This window comes from Glycine max, chromosome 17, assembly GCF_000004515.6.
Source record: "Glycine max cultivar Williams 82 chromosome 17, Glycine_max_v4.0, whole genome shotgun sequence".
Taxonomy (NCBI): Eukaryota; Viridiplantae; Streptophyta; class Magnoliopsida; order Fabales; family Fabaceae; genus Glycine; species Glycine max.
The window spans coordinates 39,925,472-39,948,458 of NC_038253.2; the positions used below are offsets into that span (position 1 = coordinate 39,925,472).

The 22,987-nt window shown below is 31.0% G+C and overlaps 1 protein-coding gene and 1 non-coding gene across 3 annotated transcripts; one reads left to right on the top strand and one right to left on the bottom strand.

The window, feature by feature from the left end:
• Positions 1–1,924: 1,924 nt before the first annotated feature.
• Positions 1,925–7,363, bottom strand: LOC100795248 (UDP-glucuronate:xylan alpha-glucuronosyltransferase 2). 2 transcript variants are annotated; one of them, XM_003549352.4, is made up of 5 exons: positions 6,843–7,363; positions 5,839–6,224; positions 5,352–5,593; positions 2,985–3,507; positions 1,925–2,588 (listed from the first exon to the last, which is right to left on the bottom strand). In XM_003549352.4, the coding sequence occupies exons 1-5, from the start codon at positions 7,032–7,034 to the stop codon at positions 2,153–2,155; spliced, it is 1,779 nt and encodes a 592-aa protein (XP_003549400.1). In that variant the 5' UTR covers positions 7,035–7,363; the 3' UTR covers positions 1,925–2,152. The 2 variants fall into 2 exon arrangements, with proteins under 2 accessions (XP_003549400.1, XP_006601291.1); XM_006601228.3 differs by having other exon boundaries at positions 6,838–6,971.
• Positions 5,042–5,114, top strand: TRNAR-CCU (transfer RNA arginine (anticodon CCU)). The gene has a single exon. It is a non-coding gene; the product is annotated as a tRNA-Arg (tRNA).
• Positions 7,364–22,987: the final 15,624 nt, after the last annotated feature.

The following is a 22,987-nucleotide window of genomic DNA, read 5'->3' on the forward strand; positions in this document are numbered from 1 at the left end:
TTGGTTCTAAGTAAGACACAAGTATAGGTGGCCATGGAGAGATCGAGTGATCTCTCATCAATCATCACCAATTCACCGAACGATACAATTAACGACCTCTTCAAAACACTTTAGGTTCCAGACATTTAGGGGAAAACCCCCTATCCTGATCCACAATAACCTGTTGTTACTATGTGTATCAATAGACTCAAACATACCACTTAGCCATTCCTCCTCTCACTTCAACATTTCCTGCAGCTCATCCCCTTTTTGTTGTGTCAACAATAGCTAGGTGCCTCGTTTACTGTTTTAAGGCCTTCCATGAACAACAACTCTTTGATGTTTTGTATCATTTTGAGACCGTTAGGTTATGCAAAAACTAGTTTGATAAAAAAAGTTAAATCGAATTAGTTTTAAACTGTTTTAACTGATTGAATTTTATTAAAATAGTCAAACTAATTTAAAAATTGATTTAAAATCGAATTACTTTTAAAAAGCTGATTCTGAAATAGTTTTTAATCAGTTTTAAACTAATTTTAAGTGTACAACTATTTTTGACATTCCTAACGGTTGCCACCATACTCCCCCTGCTTAACCATTCCATGTGACTTTCTTCAAACATTTATACACTGCCCTTGAACTTGCGTTGTGTTTCTAATGTTCTTTCTTTGCCACCCACACTATTATGCATTTCGTTTCTCCTTAGTAATGTGTCATTATGCTCCTTCCTCTTGTCTCTGTAATCAGTCTTAGAAACTTAGGTTGGTTTGGGAAAACCCATTATCCAACTCTATTAAAAAATCCCATGTTGGATTCGGTCAGGTTCTAATAATTTTACTATTAAATTCAATCCAACTCAATCCAATAATAATTGGATCATCAAATTTAAAAATTAAAAACCATAATTAATGATCCCTCTCCTTCAAATCTCTTGTATGCAGATTGTCTGGAAAACGAGTGAAGTAGTAGCTTGTTATGTTTTCCGATCGTCCTCCCTGACCTCCTCCCCTCTCACCACCATCAACATAGTGGCCACTCTCCTTCCCTTCTCGCTCCTCTCTCCTCTCATTTTTCCAAAAGAAGCTAAAACAAGATGTCCTTGTTATCTCACCGCAATATTGGGTCAAGCTACCTCTACGGCTCTACGCAATGCAACTGGCCCTAGTTCTTCTAGCTAACTTCACTTCCAAAATTTCCCACACATTCTGTTCATACCTCGTTAATTTCTTTCCAAATACATACCCTAATTTGCTTGTATATAGCTAGCCAATACCTTTAGTGTGAGATTCCAACCACTTTATACCAGAAAACAATTTCCTGTCTGAAATTAAGATTATGTTTAATAAAATTAACTAAAAAAATAATTAATAATAAACCTTAAAATTTAATAGTTAAAAAGTTAACTTATTAGATTATAAGTTGAGAGAGTGTAAAATAATAAAAAAATAATAAAATCGTGATTTATTTAAAAAAAGATAACAAAAAAATAAATACTTTAAGAATAAAATGAAAAGAAATTAGAAATTAACATTTTAAAAAATATTATTTTAAATAACGACTAAAAAATATTAGAAATTATTAAAAATTTATTTATTAAATAATCAAACAAATTTTTTAATTAATAAAAAAGTTAAAAACGAAGTAAAATATCTTATTATCAAACATACCATAATTAATCTTTAATGCATGGTTATTTAAGTGGAAAAAAAGGGATTAATTTGAAAGTTTCTCAGGTAAAAAAATTGATAGAAAGACATAATAACAACTAACCGCATGTTAATTTATATGTCTATCGAATGCAACTTATAGCTTTTACGTCTTTTTCTCCTTTTGACATAATTAATTTTAGTGTGAAAACGAGCTTGTTGAACGTGATCCAAACACATGCTAAAAGAATTGATCAATTAAATTTGATGGAAAAAAAAAATATATTGAAGAATCAAGATCGACAAAAACTGTAATGAATTTCTTTTTATTATTCCCGTTTCCTTAATTGACTAACCATCTAATGCTCTACCCTATTCACAGAAATAAATAAACCGCATGGAAAGCCCCTCCACAAATGTCTCAGTACGTAAAATCATGAATTAAAACAAAAACAAATACCCCAAATCCAAAAAAAAAAAGAAAAAAGAATGTGGTGTAATTGTACAACAACTAGAACCTAATTAACCTAGCCAATCAACATCGAGCCAGCTCTTCTGGGATCCGTGACATTGATCTTCCAATGCATATCTGGCAACCCTAATTTCCCAGCCTTTCTCCTTTCCCAGTTCAACTCCATTCTTCGTTGCCTCGTTAACCTACACAGCTTTTGCAAGTTCTCGTCCATAGCATCGTGCACCTTCCACCACCGTCGATGTGCCACGTCGCTCGCGTACACTCTCTGATCCTCCACATCCCAGTTGCAGTCGTAGTCCCTATAACAATGCCATGGCTTTAGCCCTAGATAGTGAATCGCGTAGAGCTTCGGCGGCTCCGCCCCGAACATTGCATTTTTCCTACCTGCCTCTATTGTCGTGTTGGCCCAAAAGTTCTTTAAGTAGTTCACCCGTCGCGGAAGCCTGTGCCACCACATGAAGATCTCATTCAGGAAACCCTGGTCGCCACTACAACAAATCAAAACGAAAATTAGTGATGTAGAATAATAAGGTGGTGCTTGATTTAAATGTTCTGTTTTTTTATTCTTTCAAGATTTAGAAAATATGTATGATGGTGTTATCATGTTTTTTTTTTTCAGAAAAAGTTAAAAACTTTGATTTATTAATGTTTTCAATTTTAGATCTATTTTTAAAAATATTTTTTAAATTTCAAACAACCTTAGTTTTATTCTTATTTTTTTATTTTCTTTGAAAATAAAAAAAAAAAAAAAACAACAAAATCTAAATTTTAATAATCCTAAAATGAACAACTTTTTATGTTTCAGCCTATATGCTACATCTTATAATATAACGTAACATCTTTTTATGTATATATAGAAGAAATATGACGGAAAGTTTTTGTACCCGTTGTAGGAGATGACATCGTGGCGGCGCGACATGAGAACGTGGAATGTGCAGTTGGAGGGCTCGAGTACCATGATGCCGGAGTTGAAGATGGACTGGTCGTTACCAGTAGCGGACATCTGTGGGAAGTGGAAGAGAATATCAAGGTTGCGGAGGACGATGATGTCAGCATCAATGAAGATCACTCTCTCATAATCCGTGAGCTGCCAGAGTCGGAACTTGCTGTAGTTGTACTCGTTGTAGGTGCCATTCTCGGCCCGCGGATTTCGGATCCGGGTTATGAGTCGGATCTTCCAGCCGGAGAGTTCGAGGGAGCGGCGTTTCGCGACGGAGATGGAGGTGTCCAGGAGGAGGATTAGGTCACGCTTGGTTCCGGTTTGGAGCAGGGTTTGTGCTAGCGTTATTGCGCCGCACACGTAGCCTTCTGAGGAGTGGAGCACTGTTGCATAGGCCTCACGTTTTGATCGCGCTTCGCTTTTAACGCTTTGTTCCAGGTTCCACGTGTCGTACACCTTGTCGATTCCTGAAACATTAAACAAAATTTAAATTAACATATTAATTAGCTACTTTTTAAACATTTTTTGTAGGTTTAGTTACATATTGATCCACCAAATAATTTATTATTATAATATTATTGTTATATTTAAGCAGATTTTCTCCTCCTATCACATTTTTTTATCCTTTTGAATCAATTTAATGTTACTCAAATATCATAAGTTGTAATTGTTTCAATTGAATATCTAGATATCACAAATGCATTCTTTTTAATTAAATTTTTCATATTTCAAGTGTGTCAGTCGGATCTTCAAGTATTACAATTATGGGAATTTAGTTTCTCAAATTTCATAATTGTGTTTGAAACTAATTTTTTAGGGACACAAATTTCACAATTTCAGATTTTTAGTTCCTCAATATTCACGTAATATACGTAGTTTGCTTATACGAAAATAGCTAGTGTAGAAAAAAATATTGTATATGTAGGCCATTTAATTTCCTTATTTCCTACGAGAGAATGCATGATTGAGCCTTTGATACGGTCATAAGTAAAATCTTATTATGATTTTATAAAATACTCAGTGCAGGAAAAGTTGAAAGCTAAATGGTAACTAACTTTGATTGTAATGCAAGGCAAGGGTTTCTTAAAACACGATACTTCTGGTACACAAGGAAATTGAAGATATTATAACAAGCATGCATTGAGAAAAATAAAAAACAAGATTCATGCTAAACTAGAAGTAAACTATTATTATGACAAGTCAATATATAGACAACTAACATTACTTTTTAGGAGAAGAAAGACTGAGGTAGCCATCCAAGTGGTTAGTTCACGTCTATTAAAATTATGTAGTGGTTATCAATTGATATGCAAAAAAAAAATTCTAAAATTAAGAAGCTTGTACTATAATTTTGACCGTTCTTTACTCTCTCTCAAACAGAATAACTTGTGGACATGCAATCAACAAAAACTTCCTCAGTAAACTGAATACAATATGATTAACGGTTAGTACATGTTTCGTTTATCGTTTGCACAACTCTAAACATTAGTTCATGTGTTTCAGAGTAACAAACGAAGAAATAACTACACTGTTTGATTGGATATATTTCACCGGACAATTGCTAATGATGATCAAAATTTAAGATTAAAAGAATGGATAACTTTGCTTAACGTACGGGAAAATTGAGTATGAAATTTTGTCAAACAGATATATTAATTAGAAAAGAAATACTATATAGAAAAAATAAAATAAAAGAAAGACGTAAAAGAAAATAAATATATATTAATTTATAAATACTCTAACCCTTATCTTCATTTGAACAGAAATGCTACCTAAAAGGCTAAACAACCTTGCTTCATGGGGAAGATATATATTAAAATATTTGGTAAAGATCTACCTGATGGTCTGCGTTGATATTCATGTCTTGTGAAACAATTTTAAAAAGTTGTTAGCTATGCTTGATGTGAGGTATCAACTAATTCACAAACTTTACCTACAACACAAGACTACTTACAATATTACATATAAATAATAAATTATTTGTCTTGAAACAATATATGGGCGCCTGTAGCTCAGTGGATAGAGCGTCTGTTTCCTAAGCAGAAAGTCGTAGGTTCGACCCCTACCTGGCGCGCGAAGCAATGTGTCTGGTCTTTTTATGTTTGCGAATGTATGCTTTAACGTGTTACAATGCGCAAAACTTTTATGGAAAAACCAGAAACAGAAAGAGAAGAAGTTTGTTTGCTAAGCAATTATTTTAATGTTCATTAATTAATAATTACTAGTCACATGATGTCACCTTTGCTTGATTCAAGTAAGGCAAAAATAACATAAAACATAAACATTTGAATGTGCAAGCAACTAAGCATACCTTGTTCCCATAGAGGCAGAGCCAAATTGCAGGACCCAACAGGCAAAGAAACTTTCTGCTCCAACCTCATTGCATCAACCTCATAATACCACCACTCATTTTCCTGCTTAACCAAATCGTTGCATCGAAACAGCTCCAGCATTGGCCTACACTTGCTCCACAAAACCACTTTCGTCTTCCAATTCCAATCCCTCTTCCCCTTCTTCACTGCCAAATTTGCCACAATAAGATGAACTTGTAACCTGAAAAAAAATAAAAAATGATCATGCATGAACACCTATGCGCTATTAGACATCTAAAGATACATCATAAAGATGGAAGAGAGAAAGAAGTGTATATACAATGAGTGATTCGATGTGAAAGAAACACATAGATAGAGAAAAATGAAAAGTATCAACTAAGTGTTGATGTGATACAATGTGAAAGGAATGAATAGATAGAGAGAAATGAAAAATATCAATTAAGTGTTGACGTATCATTACTCGACCTGAAAACGTTTCTTCCCCACCCTTCCTTTGGGTAATTGCAAGGCAACTTGGCCACGATCACGTCCATGCCTTCATATGCTGTGAATTCCGGCATTGGTATCTCGGGGCACGATGGAACATCGGTCTCTTCCTCTTCATCTATCCATTCGGGAAATAAATCTGTCCAATTGAAAAACTGTGACACTTTCTCGAAATAAACGTGGCTTGTTTCTCCAAGGGTGCTCCATTCACTCACATCATCTTCTTGCATGTTCACCATTCCTATCTTCATTCCTTTCCCCATTTCGCCAAAGAAACTAGGCACTTCTATCTTACTCGCGTTCTGCTTTGCCCTCCTATCTTCATTCCTCTCCAACACTGCTTTCATCTTTATGCTTTTTTCTCCCTACAAGTTTGAAGATCATATACAAGTTATACAATACACATACATACACATCTATGATGTATATAACTTATCAAAACACTACAAACAAATATTTATATGAATTTTTGTTGTTGTTGTTCAGAGGAATAATGAATAATGTCGTGTGATCCATGTAATCAATTTCATTCAATGAGATAAAACTTTTGTTGTTGAAAAATGTAGTTTAGTATATGATACTTCCACCTGATAGGTCAATCTCATTCGGCTAAAGTGAGCAATTCAGTTTTTTTTTTTATGTGTATAAAATGGTAGAATGAGGAGACACTCTAAAATTACCCGCCAAAGCCAATGATACGTTCAAACTATTGGCATAAACCTAGCTACTTAAGAGGATTATTGAACAGGCATAAACAAATATAACTATTGGCATAAACCTAGCTTCTTCTTTAGAGGATTATTGAACAGGCATATACTAGGAGATCATCCTAAGGAGGATTTGTAATTTTCTATATACTCTCTTTAATATAGATTTTGTCTAAGAAAAATTAAACACAGTAAATTATACCATAAGCAAATCACACAAAGAGAAGAAGAGGAACAAGAATAGAATGCCATTACATTAGAGTAGGCTCACCTTACCTTGTGATGGCACTCACGCAAGGAGCACCGGACAAGGGAGGCTGCATTCTCGAAATAGACGGATGAAGATGGACGGAGAAGAAAGGTTGCATAGACGACCAGAAAGATGGCAAGACAGACCAAGTTGATTCTGATGACCAATGCTTTAGATGGTGCTGTCTTCACCAACTTTTGAAGACTCCAAACATCCATATCCCTTGAGTAATAACGTTAGGAAAAAACAACAATGCCTGAAATGGAGAGGGTACCTGAACTATGTAAGTACAAAAATGAATTCCCCACTAGGAAATTTAGATCAAGTAGTGGTTAAATATGATGATTAGTTCGAGTGGCAATGGATTTGGAAGGAGTTGTTAGAAAATTATGAGTAAATCTCAAAGCAAGAAAGGCCATTTATGTAGCTCCATTTTTCCCTTCCTTGAGGATCAATTTCCTTTTGCAAGAGATTATAAAGAATGGAAGCAAAAATTGTTTTGCTTATATTTTTAGGTTTAGTTGACAGTGGGCACCTATAAATATTTCAAGACAAAATTTTCAGATGACAAAATGGTCACATAGTACTTTTTCTCTTGTCCCTTAATCATTTCTGAACCAGAAGGAAGGGATAGAGTAGTAAAACAGCAATCTCAATAATTCATTGGAGCATAGAAATATAAAATTGGAAAAAAAATTTAGGGCAGTTGAGCAGGCTCACCAACACCTAATCGGTTGCCCTGTCAATTTTGATTCCTAAATGCAAAGAAAGTTCAAAGAGTTATATTTGGTCACAAACTACACTGTGAAACTAGCTCCACTAATTTCTGATATATAATTATATATAAAGTCCTTTTTGGTTATTATGTTGATTGTTGTTGGTACATAAAACATGTTTATAGGTTTCACGTCAGAACATCATAACTGTCCAAATTAAACTATTTGAGAACACAATTTTTGCACGGGTACAACAACAATGAGAATGGTAGACCATCACATTTTGGTTCCCACGTAATCCTTTTGACGATTGGACTAACTCAAGTGGGTCCAGGCCAGCCAAATGGACACTAACCTTCGTTCCTTGCCAATCTCAACAACAAAATAGAATACGCTATGAATTTTTATTGGACCATGATACATTACTTTACTCTCCTAGCAAGGAGGTGTTCATTTTTTCCCCCATATAAAACATGCAAGGAATGCAGTAATCCATCGATGACCCAATACTTTTGAAAGGGAGGTGAATCATTTACAATAATCGTTCTTCAACCATTAAACCCTGCCAAACCCAACCATCCCCCGAAAAGAAAGGAAAAAATTATATGGCTCAAATACATTTTAATGCAAATATATCAGTCCCTGTAAAAAAAAAAATTGTTAATAACATTTGTAATATTTAAACCTTTCATTTTTTATTCCTCTCGTTAGGGATGAAAATAACTGGATTAAGCTAGTTAGTAAGGTCTTATCAAAACCTGATTTGATTTACTTTATAATTCCATAGCCTAAGCTTGGACATGTTAGGCCTTTTGTTAAGGCTCGACTTACTTTTTACATAATTATGATCACTTTAGCCCACTATTATTTATCAAAAGATTTAACTCATTTAGTTAAATATGATGTATGAATACGATAAATTTCTGATATTATGATTTGTTTCTCCAGGTAAAAAAAAAATTAAGCTACAATTATTATTTTAGAATGACAAGTGATTTTGAACTCGAGTTCTGAATGTATAATTATTTAAAATATTTATAATAAAAAATTTATTACCTATAATAATAATCTTATTTAACTAATTTTCTCTTAAAAAATACATGTAATTTGTAGTCAAAAAAGTAAATATCTACAATAGTTTAGGAAACAACTTCTTTCCAACAACAAATTTGGAAAAGTACATAAATTTCTAATATAGCCTATATGCAACAAAGTAAACTATATAGAAGAGTGCCAAGTTAGCCCTGTGTAATTCATCAAACAAATTTGGTAAAGAGCACTATCTTAACTCGGTTCCATTGGCAAGCAAACAGTAATAGACAAATTCCCACGTGCAATAATAACAATTTTAAAAAATTTAAAGAATATTTCCAGTATAAAAACGCTTATGTGACTCCATCTTATTATATATTTATGCATAAATTTTCTATAAAAAATTTAAACCAATTATATATTTATGCAACGATAAATAGTAGTGGTTTATCTTCCTATAAATCATGATGTGAATCTTCATAGTACTTTATAAAAATAGTATTAAATATAACTTCCAAATATAGTGATAACTATAGAAGTAGGATTCAAGAAGAAGGATACGGCTATTAATTTCCAAAATAAAGAAACTTCACATAGAAGAGTAGGATTGTAGGAACGCCCACATTTTACTTACTGATACACTCCATAATGAAATTCCATCACTCACTTTAATTGAAATGGATGTTAGCGGTTAATGGTTATGTCCTCTTACCTATGCCTACATCTAAACTTGCATCCATTGAGGATCTTAAAGCACAATCTGTGATTCTGTATAGAAAACAGTTCTATCGAGTGGACAAGGAAAAGGAATACACAACAACTATAAGGCACAGTTCCTGACATCTTACCATTTATTGACTTAAATGTTACAACAACATCATCATCAAAATTTCTTGAGGGAAACCACATAAAAAACATGGTAGCTTGACTTTGAATCCTGGGAATCTAGCATTAATTAATTTATTTTCTTGTGTGTTGAAAGTGAACTTTTCCTTGGGGAATGAAAATAAATTCTCCCATCCAACCAAATTGGATATCCCCAAATTTAATGCATCTGATCCAATCAACTTGCTGTTTAAAGCAAAATCAGGATTTTGATTATAAATTATGAATATTCCTTATGTTCAACGTGTAGTGATTATTTTAGTTCAGAAGGAGAGTGATATAATATTATAATCCCCTGGTTTCAAATGCTAAATGAATAGAGCCAATTTTCCACCTGGCATGCCAATTTTAGTTCAGAAAGGACTTACTTTAAAGATAATAAGAGATAATTTTGAAAGAAAAAGAATGAGACTTTTTTCTTATTCAACAAGCACAGCACAGCTACACTCCCTTCTTTTACAATTTTAATCAATGGCTATAATTAAACATAGTACCCTGACCAATGGATTGAAATTTAGAAGTGGTGTGTAAATTGTAATGGCTTCCAAATTGGTCCAACGCATATCAAGAAAACAAGCAGCAGTAAGAATGGGTCGATTCAAGCTATCCGAAAGGGGTGCTGCTATTCCCACCAAGAAAATTGCTTTTCCCACCAGATATATTTGGAATTCTGCTAATACCCTTGATAGAGACGAAAATCCGGTTTTGATACATATTGGGAGTGCAGCCCAAAGACACACCCAAAATGCTATTTTGCTGTGTATTTAAAGTCACATAATTGCATTTCCATAATATTTTTTGAAAAAATAAAATAGTAGAAATACACTTATGTTGCTTTTTTTGATAAAAAAAAAAAAATGAAACCACATGTTGTGGATTGTTTTAAAAAACACATACAATGAAAACCTGTTTTTATTATGTTGTTTGGAAAATTCAGAATAAAAATGTGATTTATTATGTATTTTTTATAAGCACAACAAAAGCTTATTTTTGTTGTATTATTTTATTTAACTTTTAATGATTGATTGACGTGTAAATAGTATCCTTGACATTCATGCCAAGGCTTTTTTTATTTAAAATAATAAAAGTACTTTTAAGTTCTAACACAACTAAATTAGATACGGCTACTATCACAATAACTATAACTTAATTTGAATATTTAATTACATTATTATAAAAAAAACTAACTAAAAAAACTAAAATACAATTTCTAGCATTAACTAACTAAATAAATATTCACATAATTAAAACATATACTACTAAGACTTAATTTTAAAAAATTACCAAAATTAAAATTAATTAAATTAACTAAAAAGCAAATATCTAGTATTAAAGAAACAAACAAAGAAATAAACAAAATGATACACATACATGATGGAATCTCGTTTATGTTGTGTTTTTAGTTTTAAATACACAACAAAATTACATTTTTGTTGTGTATGTGAAACTAGATACATTGTATTTTGTTGTGTATCTATTTTTAAATATATAATAGAAATGTAATTTTGTTGTGTATCTCAAACTAAATACATTGAAAAAAAATGTAATTTCGTTGTTGTAGGGGAAAAACTTATCTTTTGTATCAATTGTTTTCGTGCAGGAGGGGGTGATTGACTTCTTGATGCGGTGGCAATGTGACGGAAATGGGGTCAAGGGAGGCAAAAAGTGAAGCTAAGGGGGTAAGGGTGCTAGAATAGGAAAGTGGAGAGTGAGAATGGGTGGGGAAAGGCAAGGGAGAAGGGGAATAGGAAATTAGTGATAGAGGTATAAATGTCTTGCTATTTGTTTTTTTAGAAGTTATGGGACCTCGCCTTCGCTTCCGTTGCAACGAGCACCCACCATTTGTTGGTCACGCACCAAGCCCAAGAAGTGTTGTGCGTGAGGGGGTGTGTTGGGAAATATCCAAGTCCCACATCGGCTGCCTCACTCATTGGAGTGCAGCTTATATACCTGTTGGGCAACTTCACTTAATGCCAATTGGTTTTAAGATGAAATCTAACAGTAACCCTCTTTCTCTCGCACAGTTCTCACACACTGTGGTTGTTCACTTGTTTTGGACGTCATACCTGTTGGGCAACTTCACTTAATGCCAATTGGCTTATTGATGTGATTAAGAATTATTAATTTTTGTGTTCTATTCTGTGAATTATAGTAATGTAGGAAAAGGCGTCAACACACCTCTTGACTGAGAGTGTGTTAATACTTAGAGTCGGAGTATGGTGTTTGATTAAGTTTTTTTATAAAAAGGTCTTCTCAACTAAATAGGTATTCAATCTTCAATTGTATGAAATATCTAAATTTGGGAAAGAGATAAAAAGAAAATTGAAAATGTGTTCTCAATTATGATTGATTACCTTTAATGACTAACAAAAACTCACTGTATTGTTAAATTAAAAAATTCCTATGAAGTTCTTTGATAACTGCAAAATTTGAGTTAAATTGATAGTCAATTTTGGCTAAGAATGATTACAATTTCTTCACTTTAACGTTATTTTTAATGAAATAATGAAGAAATTGATATCATTGTAATTTTTTACCAGTAGGATTCAAAAGAAGAAAATTTCAAGTACTTTGGAGGAAAATTGATGCAAAAACATGAAGAAAAAGTTGAAGATTAGACAGGCCCAACATGTCTCATCACTCAGGAGTCAGCTCAGGCTTAGCACGAAGAATGTCAATGAAGAAGCCTAAAGGCGCACTCAGCGCGAACTTTGTACTAAGCATGTGATCAGCGTCATACTCGCTAAGCCAAGAAGACCCGCTTAGCACAAGGTAGTGTGAATTTTAAGCTACCTTAGGCCTATAAAAGGAGTAGGAAGCATAGGAGAAACATCGATACACTGAGACTCAGAGCTCTCTAATGAATACATCCTAAGTCTGAGCATCTCTAATAGGAGAAACTCTTTTTCTATGTCCAATATTCCCTTCTCTTCCTTTATTCATCCCTCTTCTTCTATCCACATCAGCCCCTAAAGTGTAAAGTCTCTCATGACAATGAGAGGCTAAAACCTCATTGTTAGGAGACTAGCAGCCAATGCCCTTGTAATGTAATTTTTTCTTACCATCTATTAAATACAATGCCAATTTTTATTGTTTCTTTCCTACGCTTTATTGTTATTATATGGCATGATCATCCATGCATTTGTTCAGGGATTATACATTGGAAAATGATAATTTCTAAAGAACTGGAAAATAACATCTAAACAATTCATTGCTAGGGTATACTGATCTTGTTTTGCCTATGTATATATCTCCAAATTTCATGCAATTTACTGTTTTACCTCTGCAAAGGGATTTGAGAGAGAGAATAGATAAATTAGACTCTTCATCGTGAGGAATCATGATTGAGTTTCTTAGTAGATGTGGGTGGGAATTGAAAAAACATTAAATAAAGAAACACATTAACATTGCATCAAGGGTAATTAGGCATGGCCCCAACATATTTTCATTACGAATTCATCTTTTTATCGTCATCTTTATCTTTTACATTAAAATTTCTTATATATTTTATCTTCTATTTTTTTTCTTTAAATCTTTATCTTATCTTTTACCTCTCTTTATCTTCTATTTTAAATTATTTATCTCTTGCTTGTAAATTGGGTTTGCATCAATCTAAGTACAAACAAGTCCTTATGGATTGAAAACTCGAACTTTTGAGTACTTTACTACTTTAGACAATTTGGTGCACTTGCCAAAACAAGTTAACAGTCTTCAATTTTCAATTAGGACTATTGTTAAGTTAAAAAGGTACATTATGTTCTTTTAATTTAATTGAATTCAATAAGTGTATGCATTATCATTCTACACAACTAATAGGCATATAATTCACTCTTTTTTATTTTATTAACTTATCCTCAATAAATCAGTTTTCATTTATTGTGTGGCTACTAATAGGTACATTATGTCTACTCCCATGGTTGGTGATGAATGCAATGAACATGTACCTCTAACAACTAATAAACTTGATGGTAACAAGAATACAAATCAAGAAGGAGAGGAGAATGTTATTAAGAAAAAAAGGAAGAAAACATCAAGTGTGTGGAAGGATTTTGATGAAGTTGAAATAGTTGGAGTAGGAAAGAAGGCAATATGTAAGCATTTCAAAGTTAGATTATCTACTAGTGGGCCATGGGGTAGCACAAGTCATCTAAGAAGGCATTCAAAAAAATGCAATGAAAAGAAGTTGCACATGGCTAAAGAAAAGAACCAATCTGTCATTCCTTTTAAGTCTTTTAATCCATCAAACCCATTCCTAATTCCTGGGGATAAATACTCCAATGAGAGGATGAGAGAAATAATTGCTACTACTGTGATGGTTAATGAATACCCTTTTAGCATTGTTGAGAATGAAGTTTGGATGTGGGCTTTCCAATATGAAAATCTTGACTTTCAAAAAGTAAGTCGTAAAACAGTGAGAAGCGATTGTTTAGCAATATATAATGCAGAAAAGAATTGAATGAAGACTTTGTTGAAAACTATCAACAAAATTTGCTTAACAACTGACATGTGGAAGTCAAGTCACCAAGTGCTTAAGTATATGGTTGTCACCAATCATTTCATTGATGTGGAGTGGAAACTTTAAAAGAGAGTTTTAAGTTTTGTGAAGGTGCTTGCTCCAAGGCGAGGAATTGATGTAGCAGATGCCATCTTTAAGTGCTTGAAGGCATGGGGGATTGAAGAAAAGGCGTTGTCTGTGTCGTTGACAATGCTTCTTACAATGACTCATGTTTGAAGAATTTGAAAGAGAACTTATCACTTAGCACAAAATTAGTTCTAAATGGAGATTTGTTTCGTGTTAGATCTTGCGCACATATATTGAACTTGTTGGTACAAGATGGGCTTGGTAAGATAAAAGATATCATTCAAAATGTTCGTGAAAATGTGAAGTATATTAACCATAATGATGTGAGATTGAAGACCTTTAATGATGTTGTTGAACAAAAGCATCTAAAAGAAAGAAAGTTCATCCTTGATTGTCCAACTAGGTGGAATTCTACATTCTAAATGCTGTCAACTGCATTGAAATTCAAAGTTGTCTTTTCAGCTTATGGAGAACAAGATCCTCTTTATACTTATGCACTTTCAAATGAAGATTGAGAAAAAGTGTTGAAAATATGTAAACTTTTAGAAATATTTAACTTAGCTACACATATAATATCAAGCAGTATGTATCATACTGCTAATTTGTATCTTGTAGAAGTTTGGAAGGTCAAGCAAGTAATTGACAATGCATCAAAGGATGAAGATTTTTTCATAAGAGATATAGCAGCCCCAATGAAACAAAAATTTGACAAATATTGGGGGCAATGTAATTTGTTGATGTCCATTGCTAGTGTTTTAGATCCTAGGTGCAAGTTTCGTATAATTGGCATTTGCTTCCATCTGTTGTACAAGCCTAAAGAAATTGCTAAGGAAAATATGGAGAATGTATGAAGTGCTCTTCAACAATTATATGATGAGTATGTGGCTTTAAGCAATGAAGAGTCATCCTCAAATTAAAGGAATGTTGGTGGCATAAATTCCTCAAATATCCATTCGCTTAATACATCTTCTATGACTGGGTTTGATTAATTAATGAGCCTTGTGCATGAAAAGGAAGCAGTCCCACCAATGAAATTAGAACTAGATGCTTATCTTGAGGAGAAAAATACTTATATTCCTAATAATGGAAACTCCTCTTTTAGTGCCTTGGAGTGATGGACGAATAACAACTTCAAATATAAGATTTTATCAAAGATGGCAAGAGATATACTAGTTGTTCCAATATCAACCAATGCATTAGAATCTTCATTTAGTATTGGAGGTAGAGTAATTGATGAGTATCGTTCTAGATTGAATGAAGAATCTCTTGAAGCTCTCATATGCGATGGGGATTGGATTCGCCATAATTACAATTTGAAGCGAAAAACAAAGGAACACAAATTTTATTTTTAATTGACTCTTTTGTAATATATTATTTTTCTAATAACATTTTTCCTCATTATGAAGGTGGATGATCAACCGCTTGAAGAAATCACCTTGAGAATCTCATAAAAATAATTATGATTTATTTGGAAATATAAGTAAGATGTTGAGACATTTTCTGTTTAAAAAATGTTTCTTTAACTTTCCTAAACTAATTTAAAGTGTTTTGTAAAATTACTTTATATTCTAATAACATTTTCCCCCTCAAAATGAAGGTGGATGAACAATTTCAAGAAATTACATTGAAGATTTGATGATATGCTACCTTGTTGCTTCATGTTTGGGAGATGACTTGGGAATTAAAAATTTCCTTCTTTTTTTGTATTTAACTTGCCTTGGTTATTATTTCTTATTTATTTTAGTATTTGACATTAAGATTAGATTATCAAATGGAACTTATGGTATTTTACTTAGCTTGCTTATTTTGTTTATAATATTTTGTTAAATACTTAAAGTGCTCTGATTATAATTCTTACTTGGATCATTGTGATTAGGAAATTTTAATCTCATATTAGAGAGCTCGAATTAATTTTAACTTGATTTTTTTTCGCACAAATTAAAAGAGAATTATTTTTTTTCTTTAGATTAAATTTTAAAAAATATCATATGAATTATCAAAGTTTCACTGTATAGTCATATATAATATTTATTGTATAATAAAATTTTTAATAGATTTGTATTTTAAGTCAGACTTTTAAATAGGTCAGACTAAGCCTAAAAAAGCCTATGATGAGTAAATAAGTCAAATCAAGCTTTAAATTTTTAATTCAAGCCAAAATCAGACCTAATTAAGCTTGACCTGACTTGTTCTATTTTCACCCTAAACACGATGTCAATATATGGCTTTGGAAACATGGGCTCTTGGTTTTCCTCTATTAAATCAGCCTATAACTTTTTAATGAACCATATATAGATGTTAATTAATGGCAACAATTTTTAACAATTGGTGGTCTTTACTTACTTTTGGAAGCGTAAAGCTCATTTAAAAACACTGATCTTATCATGGGGGTTCCTTCTTAGGGTTTGTCTACGGTGAAGCATAATTTCTTTCCTTCTTAAAAGAAACATCATGTTACCAACCTGGCAAATCTAATGCATGTATATAGAAACATCATCATAAATCTAAAGGGGGTAGCATATGTTCTTTGCTTCTAGGAAACTGAGGTTGTAAATCATTTGTTTTTTTCCGTCCGATATCTCAACAGATTTGGTCTAGTGTCTATGCATGGATGGTAATCTCTACGATTCTTCTTGTTGAAGCTTTAACTCAATAGTTTAATATGAATTTAATAAAGTTTTATATTCTTTTCAACTTTTGATTATATATTTTGAAAAATTGAAAAAAAAATACATGAAAAGGGGAGTTTTTTTTTATATTTTCTTGTCAAAATTTTCCTTTCATTTTTATTAATATCTTACCTTATTATTTTTCAAATTTATTAATGTTTTATAAATGTAAAGGTTCACTATTTTTTTCTACCTATATCCATGTTTAATAGTTATTACTAATACAATGAATGACATAATATTAAATAAAATATTCTTAGTTTAAATTACAATAATATAATATTTTGCATTCGTTAAATTTTGCTTAATTTCTATGTATTAATTTTGCTTAATTTCATCAGATGATTCAGGTTTGAATCCTCTTTTATCCTTAATCAATACAATGTTAAAAAAATCTATAAATATAGAATGTAAGAAGCAGTAAATAACAATAATTAATCACTTACGTTTCACTTTAAATTATTCCTATTACAGATCGTTATTTTAAAGCACGGATTCTACTTTATATCGGGAAAAAAACAGGGATTCTACAATGATATAGCAGCATTAACTATCACAACTTTCACTCAGTTAGTTCCGTAATTGTTTACGGACTTTAACTCAATTTTCATTAATTATTCTATTTCTTGAAAACTAATTAAAGTATAGATACAAAAAATATACGGGAGAATAAGAATGCATACTTATGGTTAAAAAGTATCATTACTTTATGGTTAAAGTAGGATCATAATAAAGATCTTTTCATTAATAACGAAAATATCAGTTTTAGATAAGTTTCAACGTTGCTTAAAAAAAGAAGGTAAGTTTCAACATTGCTTAAAAAAAAAGGTAAGTTTCAACACACTTTCACTATTTGACTAAACTAACCTTGTGGAGTATTTTTTTTTTTATTTCTTTTATTCTCTAGGGAATATTATTTTCGTTTCTTTTTATTTTAGAAAGCAACAGACAGGATAAGAAATTTAATTAATATCTTAATATTTTTGCTTATATTATATTTTTTATTTTTAATATGATTTTTTATTTATGATAAATATATAATTTTTAAAAGTTAAATTAATAATTAATATTATTTAAACTTTTAAATGAATAAAACAAAAATATCGTCCAAAAAGAGACAAAATTTTGAGTAAATGGATCACACATTAACAATATAAAAAAATTCCTTAAAAATAAATAATTTTATACACTTATTTAATTATAAATTTATATATATATATAAGTTTGTAAATTTTTATAATATTTATTTTAATATTAAATAATATAAAATGATTATAAACTATCATTTTATATAATAATTAAACTCTAAAATTTTATCTAGCTCCATCTCGATGTCAATTTATTTCTCCTATATTATATATTAAATAAATGTTCCGTTCAAGGCAAAATTCTTATGGTCTTGTTCACTTTTGTTATTCAATCTTCATAATCACTAAAGCGGCGAAACCAGAAAGAGAGTAATTTTTTTTCTCAAAAATTACTATAGATGGGTGGTGACCGTTTGGTAAGTTTATCAAAATGTTCCAGTAGTAAAGATTCAAAGGTGTTAATTTTTATAGAGATTTTGTTTTATATTTATATTGAATAATTTTCAATTTATAAAAAAAGAAGATGAGATGAGGTCTAAAAGATGAGTTTAAAAGAACAGGATATAAAATAATAGCTATTAATAGAAGACAAAGAAAATAATAGGAAAGTCAACGAGATGAGAATATTAGGATTTAGCATGTTTTATTTGCTTAAGATGCATTATTTTATATTTTTTTCTACTAATTAGGTGAATTTTTTCTACTCACATGTATTAGAATATTTGTCTCTGATGTCTTACGATGACCAATCTATTTTACCTATTTATCTCCCAAATGTCTTTGCAAAGACTTAATAGATAAAATACATGAACTCTTAATTCTAGATGTTTGTTTTCATGCATGGGCATAACGCAATCATTCTATGTCTAGCAATGATTTTATTAAGGTATCTTTTCCTTTTAATTCTATTAGAAACTATCCTTTATCGAGCATGAACTCTTAATTCTAGATGTTTGCTTTCATGCATGGGCATAATGCAATCATTCTATGTCTAGCAATGATTTTATTAAGGTATCTTTTCCTTTTAATTCTATTAGAAACTAATCCCTAAAATTGATGCATGTAAGACCTTTATTGTATTTCTATTAAGGATTATCCTCTATCGAGCACTTAATCCCTAAAGATGATGCAAGGATGAATGATACATGAAATTAAAGTAAGAAAGGATAATAGAAAAGAAAACACCTATTTGCATTGATAGATATGAAGCATACAATACATCTTTTGATTTTTTAGGCCTGTCAGACCGTAACTAAGGGTTTAGTCTCTCATAGCCATAAGAGGTCTTACACTTGAAAAGAGGTATAGAAACTGATAAAGGAGAAGGGATGAAAAAAGGAAATAGAAAATAATGGAAGAGAAGAAAGAATTTCCTAAGGGAGACTTCTCAGGCTTTAGGTGTGTATTAGAGTGCTTTGATATGTGTCTCTTCCCCTTGGCTTGACTTCCTTTTTATAGTTGTGGAGTGGACTTGGGCATGTGCACTCGCGCTAAGCCTGCGCTACTCGCTTAGCGTCAATGCGTGTTTTCGCGCTGAGCGCGTCTTGAGTCGAACCTTCCTTTTTTATATTTTGATATTTTCTGCATCTTTTTTACTTTTAATCCCTCCTTTTTCATATTTGCAAGTCATCAATAAGAAAAACATCAATTCTTAACTATTAAGTATAAATAACTGCTAAATAAATATTTTTAAGATTATTTTCATTATAAAAAATAGCTCATATTTAATTGTTATCAAAATTCCCCAAATTAAAAATTTTGTTTGTCCTCAAGTAAAAAATAAGAATAAGAGTAGACTTCGAATGCTCCAACAATTTCAATAACTGCAATATTTTCAAATTTCCTTAGTTGGACCTTCTTGCATTTGTCATGATCTTGCAATGGAAGCATGAACAAAGATTGAAATAGAAATAGTTAGTAATAGAAGTTAATCAAATTGATTTATCTCACTTTTTTCTCACAAGGCTTTAGTGTTTATCTTTGTACACAAGTATCTTGAATGAGTGTTTATAATTTCTACGACATGCAATTAAAAATTATTTATGATTTTGAAGTCCTAAATAATTTAGGACTTAAAAGAAACTCCCTTATGACTTTAAATTCGCGTGGCAAAAAAAAATTAAAGTCACAAAATATTTTACAATTTCAATGAAAAAAAGAAAAAAAAATAGAATGAAATTTACGATTTTTAACTCAGAAATAATAGATTATCCTGGTACTCAATCTTTTCTAAAAACTAATTTAAATTTTACACCATTTAATAACCGTTTTCATCATTTCCCCTGCTAAGGCCAATGTATCCTTCGAGCCGGTCTTTTGTGCCCAACAAGATTAATATTCTCTTACACGTGGAGTTAGAGACTCTGTTTGATTCTGTTTAATTTTAAGGTTACTTCTTTTCATTTCATTTTGTCTGGATCACATAATTTTCGAGTTATATATAATTATTATAAGTAGAGAGAAAATTTTCTCACTAAATATTTAATGCAACTTAAGCCTTAAATATAAATTTTTTAGTTAAACTGAAATAATTAATCTCATCTCAATTAATTCACACACTTAGTAATGGATTATTCTTTTTCTACTGTTGGGAGAACTTCACGTTTAAACCTTTAATCATTTTAAGAAAAAAAAAGCTTCTATATCTTTTTTCCTTCTATATTTCTTTTCCTCTTGCACATAAAAAATGATTCTAATTTTCTTTTTCCAACGTAGCATTTTTATTAACTAAAATTGTGAATCGATCCGGAACTAAAAAACAACCATTTTCCAGATTTATTTTTGAAGAATTTATAGATTTTATTGTCAATATTGTGTAAAAAAAATGCATCCCAAACTGAAAAAAAAAATTTACTTTTAAATTAACTAAGAATATATTCATTCTTATTTTCCACTTCAGATATTTTTTTTATTATAGTAAAACTAAAAGTCTGTGCTAATTGGTCGGATATTCGCAAAATTGATTTTAATTTTGAAATGAATGATTTATAGTTGAATTATTTTAGCTTAAATTAAATCTTATATTTAAAGAACCTATTTTGTAATTGTAACATCAATAATAATAATAATAATAATAATAATAATAATAATAATAATAATAATAATAATAATAATAACTAAATAAATAAATAAACCTGTTGTACATTTCTATTGAAAATTAATGAATTGATGATTAAATTCAGTGACAATTTTTCTGATAAAATCTTTAAAAATTATATTTGAAATATTCTATCACAGATTTCAATTTTCTTTTAGAAATGTTTGATTGAAAGTGAAAGAGGTATTTTCTTTTTTAATTTTTTGTTCAATACTTAGTTTCAGGATAGAATCATTCAAAGTTTTTTCCACCGCAAAACAAATGTCGAACCAGCTCTTTTTTTTTTTTCACAGCAAAAAAGGTATATATATATATATATATATATATATAAAAGAAAGTTTGTAATTTGTCACAAGGAGTGAACAAATTGCCAAACACACAGAACATTGAGGAATCAGCAAACATACGAACCCAGCAGAAGTCATGAACCTAATCATGAACTTCTGATACAGCAACTAGGGTTCCAGACTTCCAGCCCCACCCCAATATAACACTATCATTGAGCAGATCAAATCCTATGATGATGGCCGCGATCAAGAAATAAAGAAAACTATAAAATTAGATGGCCTTTAACTAATAAAAGCATCTCTAATGAGAGTACTTCTTAAGTTGCTTAAAATTAAACAACATTGCTTATTAAATTTTTATTTTTGGAACAAATGATTTGGTAGTATGTTACTTAAGTGAATTACTTATATAAAAAACTATTGTTTAATCGATTTTAATTATTTAAAGAATTATTTTTCAATTAAAAAATTTAATATGATTTAAATTAAATACTCGTCCTAACAACTTTAATATTATTTCACATTATAGAACTTATAAATATAAGATAATCAACTCATTTAAATAATCATCCATAAACATGCTATTGAGGACAAAATTTGAGCATTTCCTCAATTTGTCAAGCATGCACGGTCATCTTGTCGCACACACACTCAAATACCTCTGCCAAGCTCATTTAAAACAGAGAAATCATTTTGTTTCCAATATTGTAATCGCAAGATGAGTGAATAAGACCATTTCCATCAATTGTTATGTATTTTAATTTTAATAATTCATAATAAGATTTTTTTTTATCTAATTTCATATATATTGAGATTTTTTCTCTTCTTAATTATCCTTCATCTTCCCTTTGAAGATTTTAGGAATAAAAGATAAGGATATGTATGATGCATTATGAAAGGGCGACGGATCCCAATGACCAGAGAATCATATACTACGTACATTTGACCCAAGAATCTGATTTGGACAGGGTGAGAATAATAAATAATGCAACTTTAGAAAAACAAAAATAATTACATAACTATAAAATCTTTTGCTACGAGAATGTTTTTTTTATATAAATAAAAACAGTTACTTTAATTAGCTAGAATCGATCATATCTACCAGGTGTCATTAATATATATATATATATATATATATATATATATATATATATATGAAAGCATGTCTACCATACCAAATAATACTAAATAATAATAATAGATTTATGACTAGACCCATGAGACTCTTGCTAGCTATATAAATACTTTCATCTTGACATTTCTAAAACCATAGCCCACTCATATCCATAAACACAAATAAGCACTGGTGACCTTGGAGAGAAAAAAAAATTAAGATCAAAATGCCTGTGTTCATCCCTAGGATTGAGTACAAGACTCTGGGTCCGAATACAATCGTCACCGAAAATCAAATAAGGGAAATATTGAGAAAAGCAGATAGTAATGGAGACGGTCGTTTGAGCAAAGAAGAACTTAAGAAAGCTTTCAAAGAATTTGGATCCAAGATGCCCGGATGGAGAGCATGTCGTCTTCTAAGGAAAGCTGACACCAACCACGACGGAGTACTCACCATGGAAGAACTTGACACCATTGTTGATTTTGCTCTTGCTAGGTACACATTCAGGAAGTAAATATATATGCATGATATGATATCATCACGCCCATATGCCTTAATCCCAAAGCATCTAAATGAGGCGCATGTACGTCTATAACTAATTATTTATGGTAGAATAATATGAGCTAGCAGGCTATATGATCGGCCTCTACTTTGTATAATCAAAACTAGGATATAATGGAAGCATGTTTGCTTCTTGGTCG